Here is a 17,289-nt window from a genome sequence, read left to right as displayed (position 1 = left end):
TTGTATCCAGTGGCATTCTATCTCTGATCTACACCTCCACACCTTTTTATTTTGAATCAGGGTCTAAGTTTCGGAGGCTGACCTCAAACCTGCGATCCTCTTGTCTCAGCCTCCCAAGTACTGAGAATACAGGAATGTGTCACTGTGCCCAGCTAATCTGAGTCCTCTACTGGAGAGAAGAGCGTCTCCCCAATGCTGGATAATACAGGATTGGAATAAGTTACTGGGTGTCTCCCTGTCAATTACAGAGGCGTCCAATCACTATTATCTTCCCGAGAAAAACCATTTTACTAACCACACTTTTAGAAAAGGCTGAGACAGATCACATGAACTTGGTGTCAAACATATTTCACATGGGGAAGCCTTTAGCTGGGAATTAGAAACATGCTTAAGAACAGCCTCTTAATTTGAGGGATTGGCTTCATTCAAGACAGAAACTTTGAGCCAGGCGTGGTGGCGCACGCTTGTAATCCCAGCATTCCGGAGGGTGACACGAGAGGATCGCGGTTTGCAGACAGCCTCAGCTACTTAGTGAGGCCCTCCGCAACTTAGTGAGACCCTGTTTCAAATATAAAGAATAAAAAAATAGGGCAGAGGGTGTAGCTCGGAGGTCAAATGCCCCTGGGTTCCATCCCCAGACCCACAAAAAATAAACAACAACAAAAAAAGACAGAAACTCTTATCAAAATAAGAAAGACAAACCTCCTTCCCTTTCCCACAGCGGCTGAGCAGCTTTTGTTCCGTACGCGCTCTTATGTAGTCCCTTGCTCCTGGATCTCTGACACTAAGGAAGATTCAAGTAAGAACTCTGACAAAGCACTCATCTTTTTCTAGGAGGAAAGAGTGGCCTTTAGAGCACTGGCTTAGATAACTAACGCTTTCCTCATTGCTGAAACAACTGGTCCCTTTCCCTGTTCTCACAACTCAATGACCTAACTCACTCGCGCTGCCAGCTCCTCCATGAAGGCTTACCGGCGCCTCTGTGCCTGGACTTGCCAACATCCGCTATGCCTGAAACACGACTGTTGTTACCACGAAGCACACCAGATGTGTACTACCACATATTACTGTGGAGGACGAGAGCATGTTATGAAAAGGTTATGAGCCTTTAAACTTAAAAATAAACTCTGCACATGGTTCTGCAGCGCCCTCTTGTGTTCAACAGAAACCCTTCTGCAAGACAGCTCCCTTCAAGGATGTAGCTCTACAAGCCAGTTAGCACAACTGACAAGGTGACTCAGTGGATGTCACAGCCCCCACAAAATGCTGGGTGCATTCTCATCTCCTAAATAATTGCTGAGGGGATTCCCCAAAGTCCAGCAGAACATATTTAGGAAATAAAGATTCCTAGTAGACTCATGAAAACTAATCTGAGAAATGGTTAATACAGATGGATTATCAGTCACTCTTGATGGACACAGCAGACAGATACACCATCTGTACTGTCTCAGTGACATGGAGTTCAAGACTCTGATCCAAGTGAAGCATGATCCCCAACTTCTAGACTGCAGGCAGTAAGTGGGGCTCTTACTCAAGGCTGCTAGGCGCTAGCAGACATTGAAGTTGGCCAGCAGCATGCCTGAAAGGTCTCAAAACTATGGTCACTCCCACTTATAGACGTTGACAATCTTCTCTGTTAAGGTGGCCAAGTAGCTGCTGTGGTTCACATCAAATGGGCAGATGTCCAAGACAGGCTGATCAGTCTGCAGGTTCTGCAGCAACGAGCCACTGCCGGCATCCCACAGCTGCAGAAAGAAAGCCAGTGGTTAGTTCACCAGGGACATGCTCCTGTTGTCATCAAACAATTCTGAGATGGCCTCGAACCTGCCATCCTCCTGTCTCGGCCTTCCAAGTACTGGGATTAAAGCTATGTACCGTGGTTCATGATATTTCCATGATTCTATAGCATACAGAATAGGTTCAGTGCCCTGCAAGTCCTCTGTGCCGTTCATTTCTTCTTCCTTCCTTGCCCCCAGCAATCACTGATCTTTTTACTGTTCCCCAACTTTTTACCTTCTCTAGAATGTCAAATGGTTGAAAATTATACAAATATGTAGCCTTTTCAAATTGGACATTTACTTCTTGTAATATGCACTTAAGGTTCCACTTTTAAGTAGGAAATATATCCTATTGTCTGGATATATCAGTTTTCCATTCACCTATTAAAAGATGTGATTGTTTCCATGTTTTAGGGTATGAATAACAGTCCCTTAAACAAATAAAAAAATTCTGAGAGGGAGAGGAAGAGGGAGAGAAGGAGAGACAGGATAGAAAAGAGAAACTGCTTGAGGGAGCAGAGATTCTCCTGAACCTTCACAAGGCTGCACAAAGCAGCACCCACACCATAGCGCAGGCATGGCCTTATGTATGCTATCAATGATTAGTTTTACTGTGAGTGACCAGAAAGGCAGCCCAGACTTCATCTCTTCCATCTACATACCAGGCAGTCTTCTAGGTAATGTCTGTTACAGGGACGGAAGGGTCAATGAGGCAAAGTTCCTGTCTCTGTACTCATGAAACCTACATCCTATCTGGCACTCAATCTTCTTTTCTAAAATATGTATTATAATAAACACTTTAGATGGGCGTGGTGGCGCACGCTTGTAATCCCAGCGCTTGGGAGGCTGAGAGAGGAGGATCACGCAGGTTCAAAGCCAGCCTCAGCTACTTAGTGAGGCTCTCAGCAGCTTAGTGAGACCCTGTTTCCAAATAAAATAGAAAATAGGTCTGGGAGTATAGCCCGGAGGTAGAAAGCCCCTGGGTTCCACTCCAGTACCACACACACACACACACACACACACACACAAAAAAAAAAAAAAAAAAAAAAAAAAAAAACCAATAATAAACACTTTATTAGCTGGATGTTGTGGTGCACATTTGTAATCCCAGTATTTGGGAGGCTGAGACAGGAGGATCGCAGGTTCAAGGACAGCCTCAAAGAGTATTGAGACTCTCAGCTGGGCGTGGTGGGGCACACTTATAATCCCAGTGCTTGAGAGGGTGAGACAGGAGGATCTAGACAGCCTCACCAACAAGGCTCTTTGCAACTCAATGAGACCCTGTTTCAAAATAAAAAGTAGAGCAGGGCCGGGTGTGGTGGCGCACGCTTGTAATCCCCGAGTTTGGGAGGGGGAGACAGCAGGATCGCACAGGTTCGAAACCAGCCTTGCTGGCTTAAGAGACCCTGTTTCCAAATAAAAATATAAAATAAGTCTGGGAGTGTAGCCCAGAGGTAGAAGGGTTCCATCCTTAGTATCACCAAAAAAAGAAAAAAGAGCTGGAGGTGTAGCTCGAGGGTAGAATGCCCCTGGGTTCCATTCCTAGTATGAAAATAAATAAATAAATAAGTAAGTAAATAAATAAATAATAGGGCTGGGGATGTAGCTCAGAGGTAGAATGCCCATGGGTTCAATCTCTAATACCCGCCTTCACACACAGAGAAGGGAACACGGTACAATGAGGCACCCATCACCCAGATTCAACAACTATTCAGCCTTTACCACCACATGTTTTGCCAATTATTTTTTCCTTTCTGACACTGTTTTATCCATAAATATATAAGTATGCATCACTATTTTTTCTTTTTGAGGTGCTAGAGATTGAGCCTAGGGATGCTCTACCAGTGAGCTACCTCTCCAGCCTTTTTAAATTTCAGGCAGAAGCCGGGCGTGGTGGCGCACGCTTGTAATCCCCGCGCTTGGAGGCTGAGACAGGAGGATCGCACAGGTTCGAAGCCAGCCTCAGCTACTTAGTGAGGCTCTCGGCAACTTAGTGCGACCCTGTTTCCAAATAAAATTTAAAAAAAAGGTCTGGGAGTATAGCCCGGAGGTAGAAAGCCTCTGGGTTCCACCCCTAGTACCACCAAAAAAATAAATAAATAAATAAAATAATAATAATAATAATAAATTTGAGGCAGGATCTTAACAAGCTGCTGAGGCTAGACTCCAAGCTGCAGTCCTGCTGCCTTGGCCTCCAGAACAGCTGGGATTAAAGGAACGCACCATCACGCCCCGACCACATTCCATAAAGTGAGGAATTCCATACAACTATGTGCGCGCGTGCGCTTTTGGTGACCAAACCCACAGTCTTATGCATGCTAGGCAAGCTATGCTCTCCAGCCCAGTTATAAACAAGTCTTAAAGTCTAGAGCAGATCCATGCCCCATTTATTTTCCTTCTGCCACTGACTTGTGGAAGCTGGGTGAGTTTTTCTAGACAGTGTCCATAATCTGGACCTGTCTGCTTTCTGTGCTATCATTTAATTTGCTTCTCTCTTCCCTGCAGTTCTAGTCAGTGAAGTCATCACTATACTCTCGGGTGCTCATGTAGTTAGTGTGACTACTGGACAGTGTTTCCCTCAGACTTGCTCTGGTACCTCTCACATGGTACCATGTGGTTCATACTGCCTTGAATCCAAGAGCTATATTTTTTCTGGCTAACCGATTTACAGGGATGCAAGTGATTTACACTGTCAGGTGCCGACAGGCCGATTCCTCTACTATAGAACCCCCAACATCTGCTGGCTTCATCTTGAATTGGTGAAGCTAATTACTTCATAGAAGGTTCAGTAGAGCTTGCATTTTATTGTGGTATTGGGGGTGACCCAGGAGCATTTTACCTCTGAGCTCTACCTCCAGCCCATTTTTTTTTTTTCAGTAGTGGGGATGGAACCCAGAGGCATTCTACCTTCGAGTGACACTCCCAGCCCTATTTTTTATTCTTCCTTCTTTTTGTGGTACCAGGGATGGAAGCCAGGGAATTCTACCTCCAAGCACCCCCAAGCCCTATTTTTTATTCTTTATCTTGAAACAGGGTCTCACTGAGTCTCAGTAAATAGCTGAGGTTGTTCAGAAACCATGATCCTCTGGACTCAGCCTACCAAATGCTAGGATTAAAAGCGTGCGCTACCATGCCTGACTCTATTTTTTTATTCTTTTATTTTGAAAGAGAGTCTCTGTTGCAAAGGGCCTCACTAAGTAGCTGAGGCTGTCCACAAACCACGATTCTCCTATCTCAACCTCCCAAATAATGCTATTATAAACGTATACTACTACACCTGGCTTCCTATTTTATTTTTTATTTTGAAACAGGATCTTGCTAAGTTGCAGAAGCTGGTCTCAAAACTGCAATCCTCCTGTCCTAGCCTCCCAAGTACCGGGATTTAAAAGGGTACACCAACATGTCCACTTTCTTCTTTTTTTCTTTTTTTGTGGTACTGCTGAGACTGGCCTTGAACATACAATCCTGTCTCACCCTCCCAAGTACTAGGATTACAAGCGTGTATAACACTTGACTTCATTATTTTATTATTTTTATTGCAGTACGGGGGATGGAATCCAGGGGCATTCTACCTCCGAGCTACACCTCTGGTCCTATTTTTAAATTTTATTTATTTATTCATTCATTCATTCATTCATTTATTTATTTATTTTTGCGAGTCTGGGGATGGAACCCAGGGGCATTCGACCTCCAAGCTACACCCCCGACCTATTTTTTATTCTTTTTAATTTAAAGCAGGGTCTCACTAAGTTGCGGAGGGCCTCACTAAGTAGCTGAGGCTGTCTGCGAACTGCGTTCCTCTGGTGTCAGCCTCCTGAATGCTGGGATTGCAAGTGTGCCCCACCAAGCCTGGCTTCATTATTGTTTTGAAACAGGGTCTTGCTAAGTTGCTGAGGCTGGTCTTGAGCCTGTGGTCCTACTGTTTCAGCCTCCCAAGTACTGCGATCCTCTGCAACTTAGTGAAATCCTGTTTCAAAATAAACAATAAAATGGGGCTAGATGTGCAACTCAGGTAAATGCCTCTGGATTTAATCCCCAGTATGGCAATAAATAAATAAATAAGTAAATAAATAAATAAAAAAAATAAAAATAAAGGGCTAGCTCAGTTGTAGAGCACCCCTAGGTTCAATTTCCAGTACTGTACGCAATCAGTGAACTAACCAATCAATCAATCAATCTGACCAACCAACCAGCCAACCAACCACTCATGGATACAGAAATATGAGGTTAAGAACCAGAACTGTGGTCTCTTACTCTACAAATGGTCATAGCTCCTATCAACTTTTCTTTTCTTTGCATTGTGGAGACTGAACACAGAGTCTCATATATTTTAGGCAAGTGCTTGCCACTAAGACACACTTCCAGTCTCCAAACTTTTTATTTTTTAGTACTAGGGATGGAACACAGGGGCATTCTACATCCAAGCTATAACACCAGCCCTATTTTTTTATTCTTTATTTTATTTATTTATTTTTTTGGTGGTACTGGGGTTCCTGGAAGTCCTTCTACCTCCAGACTACACTCCCAAACCCATTTTTATATTTTTCTTTGGAAACAGGGTCTCTTAAGCCAGCGCGATCCTCCTGTCTCCTGGAAGCCCTTCTACCTCCGGGCTACACTCCCACACCTATTTTTATATATTTTTGAAACAGGGTCTCTTACGCCAGCGCGGCTGGCTTCGAACCTGCGCCATCCTCCTGTCTCCGCCTCCCAAGCGCAGGATTACAAGCGTGCGCCACCACACCCGGCTTTATTCTTTATTTTGAAACAGAGTCTCACTGAGTTGCAAAGGGCCTCATTAAGTAGCTGAGGCTGTCCTCGAACTGCAATCCTCTGGTCTCAGCCTCCAAAATGATGGGATTACAAGCGTGCACCACCATGTCCGGCTTCAAACTATTTTTTTTAATACAAAACTCAAAACAACAGGCTTACCAGAGCAGCATTTGATGCTTCATCGCCAGCACACACAAGGACGCTGCCATCGTTGTCTGGGTTTTGGAAAATGGCACTTTTCGTTAGTAGTTTGCAAGTAGGTCCCCCGAAGAATGTCTGCACTGGGCGGCAGGAGCAGATTGGCTCTCCGGCGTCATTCAGCTCATAGGACATCTCCATCAGCACACTTCGTATAGTATTGTAGTTTTTAGCTATGGGTAGAGAAGTCAGTGCTGCCCCATAGAAATGATACAAAAGAAATTAAGCAAAGACCTGAACCTCAGGACATTTACATGTAGCTGGGTGGAATTAAGTACATTAAACTGCAAGAATAGCCATGAAGCAAACACAGTAACACAGCATGAATGAACTTTAGAACACTAGGCCAGGAAGAATGAAACAAGTTGTTTATAATAGGTGTTTGCCTCCAAGAGAAGTGATTTTGAGAATGCACTGTTGCCATATTCTGTCAGACTTCTGCTGGAGGATTTCTCTCTCAAGAATTCTGATGAAACTCCAGATACTCTTTTTTTTTGGGGGGGGGGGCGCTAGGGTTTGAACCCGGGGGCATTCTATCTCTGAGCTACACCCCCAGCCCTATTTTTTATTCTTTATTTTGAAACAGGGTCACACTGAGTTGTGAAGGACCTCACTAAGTAGCTGAGGCTGTCTGCGAACTGAGATCCTCCTGTCTCAACCTCCCAAATGCTGGGATTACTAAGCGTGCGCCACCACACCCGGCTCCTTTTTAGTTTAATTTTGAAACAGGCTCTCACTAGGTTGATGAAAATCTTACTACTTGCTGAGGTAGTCCTCAAACCTGCAATCCTCCTGTCTCAGCCTCCCAAGTACTGGAATTACAGGCATGTGCCACCACACCCGGCCTTATTTTTATTGTGAAACAGGGTCTCATCAAGTTGTTGAGATCACGTCTGTGATCCTATCTCAGCCTCCAGAGTACTGGGATCACAAGTGTACACAGCATGCTGGGTAGGCTACATTTTTATAAAGTAGAAGCACGGTACTACAGGAGCAGAAGTGTTAGCTGAGGTTCTGCAGGGAGGCAAACAGAAAATAGAGAACAAAGTTGTAACCCCAAGTTTTCTACAAAAGTCAAAGCAAACTATAGGCTTAGACAGTAGATCCAAATGAAGAGAAGCCACGAGGTCCGAAGAGCTGGTAAGATAGCTCCCAGCTCAAAGAAAGCATCAGATGATTAGATCTGCCCAAAAGTACCAAGAATGGGCACTTTACTGTTTTGCAGTACTGAGGATTGAACCCAGAGGTATTCTATCTCTGAGCTACACCCCCAGCCCTATTTTATTCCTTATTTTCAAAGAATGTGTTACTAAGTTGCAGAGGGCCTCACAAGTTGTTGAGGCTGGCTGCTAACCTCCTGTCTCAGCCTCCCAAGTAGTGGGATTGCAAGTGTGCACCACCCATGCCCAGCATAAGTGTGGGTACTTTAATGACTGACTCACACCACATTTCCATTTGATTAATATAGGTGCTGCCTCAGCACCAATTTTTAGACCTTCCCTAAGTTTGGAATCCAGTTGTACACCCCTAAGTTTGGAATCCAGTTGTACACCCATACCTTTGGCTTAGTTAAAACTTTCCATCCTTGCATGATTGTTGGCAATATAACCCACTTATTCCTCATTCCACTGACCCAAAACCCAATACACTCCCCATTACTACTAACAATAAACCTAATGGGTGACACCTCAACACCCGAGTTGTCCCCTTCACAGGTGCCTAGCCTTTTTTGTGTGTGGTACTAGGAATTGAACCCAAAAGTATTCTAACTCCAAGCTACACTCCCAGGCTTTTTAAATTTTATTGTTTTGAAATATCCTCCTGCCCAGAATTGGGGCCTCCCATGAGACAAGGCCAGTGCTGGAGCCAGCAAGGTCTGGTCAGTCCACCAGGTGGCCAGGCCACTACTGGGGCCGTCAAGAGTGGGATCGGAACTTGCAATGTGGCATGCACAGAGAAATGTCACAGAAAATAAAAACCAGATGCTTCCCCTAATTAGCAATAACTAGGAGGAAAGGGGTAACAGGAGGAGGTCGAGTTATAGAAAGGGCCCTATAGCGTAGCAATTAAGGTGACCAATCAGAGGGTATGGGATAGGGGAGGATGGAACCTCTTTAAAACTCAAGAGGTACTGTAAACAAATGTATCAAAGTTAAATGTATCAAAGTTAATCACCAATCGAGCATGGGATTGAGGGAGGGGGAGGGAATGGGATGGGGATTGGATGAGGGCTAATTGGATGATGTGTGCTTGTATGTCCTCTCAAGTCTTGTATTCCAATGTGATGTATGATTACAATGCACCAATAAAAATAAATTAAAAAAAAAAAGAAATAGCCTCCTGCTGGACATGGTGGCACACACTTGGGAGGTTGAGATAAAAGGATCACAGGTGCCAGGTATGGTGGCGCATGCTTGTAATCCCCGCTTTTAATCCCCGCGCTTGGGAGGCCAAGACAGGAGGATCCCACAGGTTCTAAGCCAGCCTCAGCTAGTTTAAGAAACCTTGTTTCCAAATAAAATATATAAAATAGGTCTGGGAATGTAGCCCGGAGATAGAAGGCCCCTGGGTTCCATCCCCACTACCACAAAAAAAAAAAAAAAAAAAAAAAAAAAAAGAGGATCACAGGTTCAAGGCCAACTTCAGCAACTCAGTGAGGCCATGTTTCAAAATAAAGAATAAAAAAGGAAGGCTGGGATGTAGCTCAGAGGTAGAATGGCCCTGGGTTCAATCCCCAGTACTGCAAAAACCAAATAAACAGCCTTCTCATGACTGTGACTACAGGCCTGCTTTCTTTAAACTGCCAATCCACCACCGCAAGGAAAAGCCATGACTATCATGCCCATGGGTCTTCATGAAGGTGCAGTTCCCCCTCTCTCCTCACTGCTGGTTGAGGATGTGTCCCGTGTTCTCACTGGATCTTCGAGGCACACTGCACTATTCTGAGTACTCTAACACACTGCTTCTGCTATCCCGTGGGTTTTGCTGCGTTGCCCGTTTCACCTGACTGTCACACCTGAACCTGTCTTCTTTTCTGGTTGGGCTCTCCTAGAGAGTGGTCATCTGGGTAGGAATAAACTGGAATCTGGCCAGATGGAAACCACAAAGGTGTCTGCTACCATAAATACACAAGTTTCCTGAGAGAAGGAACAGGTCAGGCACTTAGGCATGAGGCCATCAGCCAGGACGATGTATCCCATGAAAGGGATATTGCAGACAACTATAATTAAACCTCCAATACCCACTGGGACAGGGCTAGAGTTTACAGCCATTCTCCTAGGAGACCTCCAGACCAAATTAAAAAGAAAAAACCCTGTTATCACTAGTCATCAGTATGGATCATCAGGAATTTAGATTCATGCTTTTTAGGCTAGAAAGAACCTGTGAATTTAAGAACAGTCAGACATCAAGGGTTATAACCCTGGTTCTGGAGACGATGAAATTTAGCTCACAAGGCCCACACACCCATGGCTCTTCTCTTACCCTTGTGGGCCTAAAATAAGAAAAAATACCCTCGTCTCTGCCAGACATGGCTGCCTTCATCTGGATCTTTCTCTTAGGAGAAGTAAGGGGCAGGCAGAAGACACGAAACTGATCTGAAGGTGGCTCAAGGACCTTGAGTAGGCCTCCTCAGTCCATCACTGTTCTAAGAAGTAGGCTCTGGAGAGGAACTGGGAGCCATCATCTTAGTAGCAAGAACTACAGCACAGCCTGTTAGCCTAAGAGATGCTTACAGCAGCCATTCCTAAGGGAGGGCCAAGCTTCCCTTCCTGCCCATTTACCAATCTGTTCCCCCAAACCAGAGAAAGCCCTAGAAAAATCCAACACTCACCTGGCCTGTAGGTCACAAGACAGTGCCGGGTGCTGCTCTCAGTCTGAAAGTCGACACAGCCCCCTGATTCCAAGGGAAGTGCATGTGGCCAATGAGAAAAGCCGGTTCTTACTTCCCAGAAGGTCGCACTCTCCAGGGTGCCAGCCAGCACGCCTCCATAGGGAAATGCAGCGGAGGCAGCTTTGGGCAGGTATGACAGAGATACCAAGGGGCATCTGAAGAAAAGAAAGGAAACCATGCCCACATCCCTGGACCACATTCCTTTCTTTACAAAGGAGGTGTGTTAATATTCTTTGACATCTGGCGGTGCATGATTGCAATCCCAGCATTTGGGAGGCTGAGATAGGATGATTGCAGTTTGAGGACAGCCTCAGCGACTTAGGCCCTATGCAACTTAGTGAGACCCTGTTTCAAAATAAAGAATAAAAAATAGAGGCTGGACATGGTGGCACATGCTTGTAATCCCAGTACTTGGGAGGCTGAGAAAGGAGGATCACGCAGGTTTGAAGCCAGCCCCAGCTACTTAGTGAGGCTCTCAGCAACTTAGCGAGGCCCTGCTTCCAAATAAAATATGAAGTAGGTCACAGATGTAGCCTGGAGGTAGAAAGCCCCTGGGTTCTATCACCAGTACCACCACCACCACCACCACCACCAAAAAAAAAAAAAAAAAAAAAAAAAAAAAAAAAAAGGCTGGCAGTGTAGCGCATAGGTAGAATGCTCCTGGATTCTATCCTTAGTACTGCCAAAAAGAAAACAAACAAACAAACAAACAAAAACCTATTAACCCTCAAGCTGGGCATCTGGCACATGCCTGCAACCCTAGCTACTCAGAAGGTTGAGGCAGGAGTAGCAAAAGTCTGAGACCATGCCTGGCAATTTAGTGAGATCCCGCTTTAAAATACAAATAAATAACGGGGCATGGTAGCATATGCCTGTACTTGGCAGGCTGAGACAGGAAGATCACAGATTTGAAGCCACAGCAACTTAGGGAGGCCATTTCTAAATAAAAAATAAAATGGGCCAGGCATGGTGGCGCACGCTTGTAATCCCCGCGCTTGGGAGGTGGAGACAGGAGGATTGCGGAGGTTCGAAGCCAGCCCTGCTGGTTTAAGAGACCTGTTTCCAAATAAAAAAAAAAAAAGTATAAAATAGGTCTGGGAGCATAGCCCGGAGGTAGAAGGGTTTCCAGGAACCCCAGTACCACCAAAAAAAAATAAATAAAATAAAATAAAAAGGGGAAATATCTCAGAAGTAGAATGCCCTGGGTTCAATCTCAGTACCAAAATAAATAACTATAAAAAGGACTATGAAAGCCAGGCGTGGTGGCGCACGCTTGTAATCACCGTGCTTGGGAGGCTGAGACAGGAGGATTGTACAGGTTCGAAGCCAGCCTCTGCTGGTTTAAGAGACCCTGTTTCCAAATAAAAAAATATAAAATAGGTCTGGGAGTGTAGCCCGGAGGTAGAAGGCCCTTGGGTTCCATCCCCAGTACCACCAAAAATAAAAATAAATAAATAAAAAGGACTATGACTTTTTAATTTTTTTCTTTTGTGAAACTAGAGATTGAATTCAGGGGCATTCTACCTCCAAGCTAAACCCCAGCCCTATTATTTATTTACTTATTTAGTGGTGGTGACATGTGGTGGTGCATGATTAGGAATAGAACCCAGGGAAGCTGGGCATGGTGGCGCACGCTTGTAATTCCAGCATTTGGGACGCTGAGACCGGAGGATCGCGGTTCAAAGACAGCCTCAGCTACTTAGTGAAGGCCCTCTGCAACTCAGTGAGACCCGGTTTCAAAATAAAGAATAAAAAATAGGGCAGGGGCTGTAGCTTGGAGTTCTAATGCCCCCCCCAAAATAAAAAAAGAACCCAGGGGCATTCTACCACTGAGCGACACCCGCAACCCTATTATTTATTCTTTTTTTGTGTGTGTATGGGTCTGGGGATAGAACCCTGGGGTATTTGACCTCTGAGCTACACCCCCTGCCTTATTTTTTACTCTTTACTTTGGAACAGGGTCTCATTAAGTTGTGGAAGGCCTCACTAAGTAACTGAGGCTGTCCCCAAACCATGATCCTCTGGTCTCAGCCTCCCAAATGCCGGGATTATAAACATGTGCCACCAAACCTGGCTTCTATTTTTATTTTGAAACAGGGTCTAAGCTGTGGATGTCCTCACTAAGTAGCTGAAGCTGGTTGTGAAACCTTCGATCCTCTTGTCCCAGCCTCCCAAGTACTGAGATTACAAGCATACGCTACCATGCCTGGAGACTATGAATTTATTACTATCCATGGGCACAAAGGTAATAAAACTATAGTTCCTTCACTTTCCTTTGGTGAGTGGTGGATTGATTAGAGTCAGAATCAATCAATCTCCTATGAATTTATTACTATCCATGGGCACAAAGGTAATAAAACTATAGTTCCTTCACTTTCCTTTGGTGAGTGGTGGATTGATTATAGAGTCAGAATCAATCAATCTCCCTTTATCTCTTTGCAATCCTATCTCAGTCTCCCAAATACTGAGATTACAGGCATAAATCACCCTACAAACAGGATTTTTTTTTATATTTTCTAAATTTCTTTCTGAAAGTTTATGATCAGGACTGTAAGATAAGTATCCTTTCAGAAATATTAGCCTGCACCGAGCATGGTGGTGCTGCTTGTAATCCCAGCATTCGAGAGGCTGAAACCGGAGGATAGGATAGGGGGTGTAGCTCAGAGGTTGAATGCCCCTGGGTTCCATCCCCAGACCCGCAAAAAAAAAAAAAAAAAAAAAAAAAAGAAAGAAAGAAAAAAAGAAATATCAGCCTGCGTGCCTCTGGTGTTAAAAAAAAAAGAAATATCAGCCTGTAATCCCATTACTTTGGAAGTTGAGGCAAGAAGATTGCAAATTCAAAGCCAATGGACAATTACTTAGAGACCCTGTTTTATTTATTTATTTATTTATTTATTTATTTATTTATTTATTTATGGTACTGGGGGTGGAACCCAGAGGCTTTCTACCTCCGGGCTATACTCCCAGACCTTTTTTATATTTTATTTGGAAACAGGGTCTCACTAAGTTGCTGAGAGCCTCACTAAGTAGCTGAGGCTGGCTTTGAACCTGTGCGATCCTCCTGTCTCAGCCTCCCAAGCGCGGGGATTCCAAGTGTGCACCACCACGCCCAGGGAGACCCTGTTTTAAACTAAAAATAAAATAGGAGTAGGGTGTAATAACTCAGCGGCAGAAAGCCCCTAGGTTTAATCCCCAGCACCATAAAACAAACAAAACAAAACAAAACAAAACCTGGGTGTGGTGGCTCACACTTGTAATCCCAGCATTTGGGAGGCTGAGACAGGAGGATAGTGGTTCATGGAAAGCCTCGGTTAGTTAGTGAGCCCCTGTTTCAAAATAAAGAATAAAAAAAAAAAGTAGGGCTGGGGGTGTAGTTCAGAGGTAGGTAGAATGCCCCTGGGTTCCATCCCCAGTACTGCAAAAACAGGATCTCACTAAATTGTAGAGGGCCTCACTAAGTTGCTGAAGTTGGCCTTGAACCTGTGATCCTCTTATCTCAACCTCCCAAGTAATGGGATTACAAGTGTTTGCCACCATGCCCAGCAGGAGGCTATTTAAAAAAAAAAAATTTTAAAAGCCTCAGGGTGTAGCTTGGAATTAGAATACTTCTGGGTTCAATTCCTAGTACCACAAAAAAAAAGGCATCTTGAAGGAGACAACTCAGATGTTGAGGTGTCACCCATTAGATTTATTGTTAGCAATTGGGGAAGTAAAAAAAAAAAAAAAAGCAAGCTTAGCTGGGTGTGGTGGTGCATATCTGCTGTAATCCTAGTACTTAACATGGAAGCTAAGACAGGAGGATCCCAGGTTACCCAGGTTACAGGCCAGCCTCAGTCAGTGACTTAAACAAAACCCGGTCAAAAAAATACAGCTGAGAGTCAGGCATGGTGGCCCACGCTTGTAATCCTAGCATTCAGGAGGCTGAGACAGTAGGATTGCAGTTTGCGGCCAGCCTAAGCTACTTAGTGAGACCTTTGCAACTCAGTGAGACCCTGTTTGAAAAATAAAGAATAAAAAACAGGGCTGGGGGTGTTGCTGTGAGGTAGAATGCCTTTGGGTAAAACAAAACAAAACAACCCAGCTGGGTATGGTGGTGTAATGCCTATAATCCTAAGAGTTGAGAAAGGAGGACCGTAGGTTTGCAGCCAGCCTCAGAAACTTATAAAGCCTTCCACAACTTATTGAGACCATTTCAAAATAAAAAAGAAGCCAAACATTGCTTAATCCCAACACTTGAGAGGCTGAGACAGGAGGATTGCAGGTTTGTGCCTAGCCTCAGCAATAAGAGGCCCTCTGCGACTTAGTGAGACCCTATTTCAAAATAATAATATTGGAATGGGGGTGTGGCTTAAGAGGTTGAATGCCCTTGGGTTCAATCCCCAGGATTACACACACACACACACACACACACACACACACACACACACACACACACACTCGGTTTGGGGTATAGCTCAGATATAGAATACTCTGGACTCAATCCCCAGTACCACCACTACCAAAATAAACAGCCGGGTGTGGTGGCGCACACTTATAATCCCAGCACTCGGGAGGCTGAGATCTGAGGATTGCTGAGATCTGAGGATTGCGGTTCACAGACAGCCTCGGGTACTTAGTGAGGCCCTGTGCAACTTAGTGAGACCCTGCTTCAAAATAAAGATTAAAAAATAGGGCAGGGGGTGTAGCTCAGAGGTCAAATGCCCCTGGGTTCTATCCCCAAACCTGCAAAACAAACAAACAAAGGCTATGTTAATCCCATTTACTGGGCTAAAAACAGGGCTAAGCTTATATAACTCTTTGTGGCACAGCTGGGTTCTGACCCCAGATCTGGCTCTATTTTACCAAGTTAGATGATTCATGACATCATGAACACAATACACTTGACACCAGCACTTTCTATCTTGTCAAATTTTAAGGATTTTTACTAGTACAGAAATAAGTAGGCACTAACTGATCTTTTTTTTTTTTTTTTTGGCGGTACTGGGGATGGAACCCAGGGGCATTCTACCTCTAAGCTATACCCCCAGCCCTACTTTTTTTTTTTTTTTTTTTGAAACAAGGTCTCATTGAATTGCAAAGGGCCTAAGTAGCTGAGGCTGTCTGCAAACTGTGATTAATCCTCTGGTCTCAGCCTCCCTAATGTTGGGATTACAAGCATGCACCACCACATTAGGTCTACTTTTTATTCTTACAGGGTCTCAATGAGTTGCAAAGGACATCACTAAGTAGCTGAGGCTGTCCGAGAACTATGATCCTCCTGTCTCAGCATCTCAAGTGCTGGGATTACAAGCGTGCGCCACCATGCCGGGCTTCACTGAGTACAATGAGAGGAAAGCCACCTCACCATCTGAGAGAAAGCCACTAACACAGCAAAAGTGAGCAGCAGCTCCCTACCTGGCTTTCTGAGGTATTAACTCCTGCACGTGACAGCTTGTGTTTCGCAGGTCATACACTAGAATTGAACCGTTGGCCAGTCCAGCATAGATGTAGTTGGTTTCATCAAGACACCAGCAACAGCTCCAAACAGGACGTCCAGCACTGTAAGTCTGGACCACAGTATTTGTCTCAAGGCTGTGGAGTTACAAGAGACATTTTATTATTACACCTTAAGAAAATCACATACATGACAAAGAGGCAACGATTATCAATTAAATGATCAACAGTTCTTATTAAGAGGGAATATACTAATAACCCCAAACTTATCTGGATTCCCAATTTTCTCTAGAAACTTTCCAAGTAACCCCTTTAAATTCCAAAACTTAGCTGGGCGTGGTGGCGCACACTTATAATCCTAGCATTCGGGAAGCTGAGACTGGAGGAGGTTCACGGTTCGCGGACAGCCTCAGCTACTTAGTGAGACCCTCTGCAACTTAGTGAGACCCGGTTTCAAAATAAATAATAAAAAATAGGGCAGGAGGTGTAGCTTGGAGGTCAAATGCCCCTGGGTTGCATCCCCAACCCCCCCCCCAAAAAAAAATCCAAAACCTTTGTGTTCTGGGGGCCAGACATTCCTCTTTGGATATATATGAAAGTAAAAGAAGCAGGGTGTGAGGGTATACACTTGTAATTGCAGTTATTTGAGAAGCTGAGATAAGAGGATCATGGGTTCAAGGCCAGCCTCAGAAACTTAGCAAGACCCTCAGCAAGTTAGCAAGACCCTGTTTCAAAATACAAAATAGCCGAGCATGGTAGAACATGCTTGTAAATCCCAGCATTTGGGAGGCTGTTATAGGAGGATCATGGTTCATGGCCAGCCTCAGCTACTTAGTAAGGCCCTCTACAATTCAGTGAGACCCTGTTTCAAAATAAAGAATAAAAAATAGGCCTTGGGGTATAGCTCGGAGATAGAATGCCCTTAGGTTCCACCCCTAGTACTGAAAAAAAAAAAGGCTATTTGTGTATGTAACTAAGTGGTAGAACACCCCTGAGTTCAACCCTTAACAGCAATAAATAAATAAATAAATAAATAGGGGGAAAATGATGCATAGTACAACATACGGTTTATTATTTATTATTATATTTTGCAATGCTGGGAATGGAACCCAAGGGCATTCTACCTCTGAGCTACATCGCCAGCCCTATTTTTATCCTTTATTTTGAAAAAGGGTCTCACCAAGTTGCAGAGGGCCTAAGTAGCTGAGGCTGGCC

The 17,289-nt window shown here is 44.4% G+C and overlaps 1 protein-coding gene across 1 annotated transcript in view; it reads right to left on the bottom strand.

The window, feature by feature from the left end:
- Nucleotides 1-1,601: 1,601 nt before the first annotated feature.
- Nucleotides 1,602-17,289, bottom strand: part of RFWD3 (ring finger and WD repeat domain 3) — a gene marked incomplete at both ends in the record, with an annotated part of 41,980 nt that continues 26,292 nt past the window's right edge. Inside the window, 4 exons of the mRNA XM_080703473.1 lie at nt 1,602-1,745; nt 6,711-6,922; nt 10,582-10,796; nt 16,036-16,212. Coding sequence (XP_080559599.1) covers nt 1,602-1,745; nt 6,711-6,922; nt 10,582-10,796; nt 16,036-16,212 — 748 coding nt within the window. The remainder of the gene's footprint in view (nt 1,746-6,710; nt 6,923-10,581; nt 10,797-16,035; nt 16,213-17,289) is intronic.

This window comes from Muscardinus avellanarius (assembly GCF_963383645.1).
Source record: "Muscardinus avellanarius genome assembly, chromosome: 10".
Classification (NCBI taxonomy): Eukaryota; Metazoa; Chordata; class Mammalia; order Rodentia; family Gliridae; genus Muscardinus; species Muscardinus avellanarius.
Note: the sequence above shows the minus strand (reverse complement) of the source record. Positions and strands in the feature narration are given on the sequence as shown.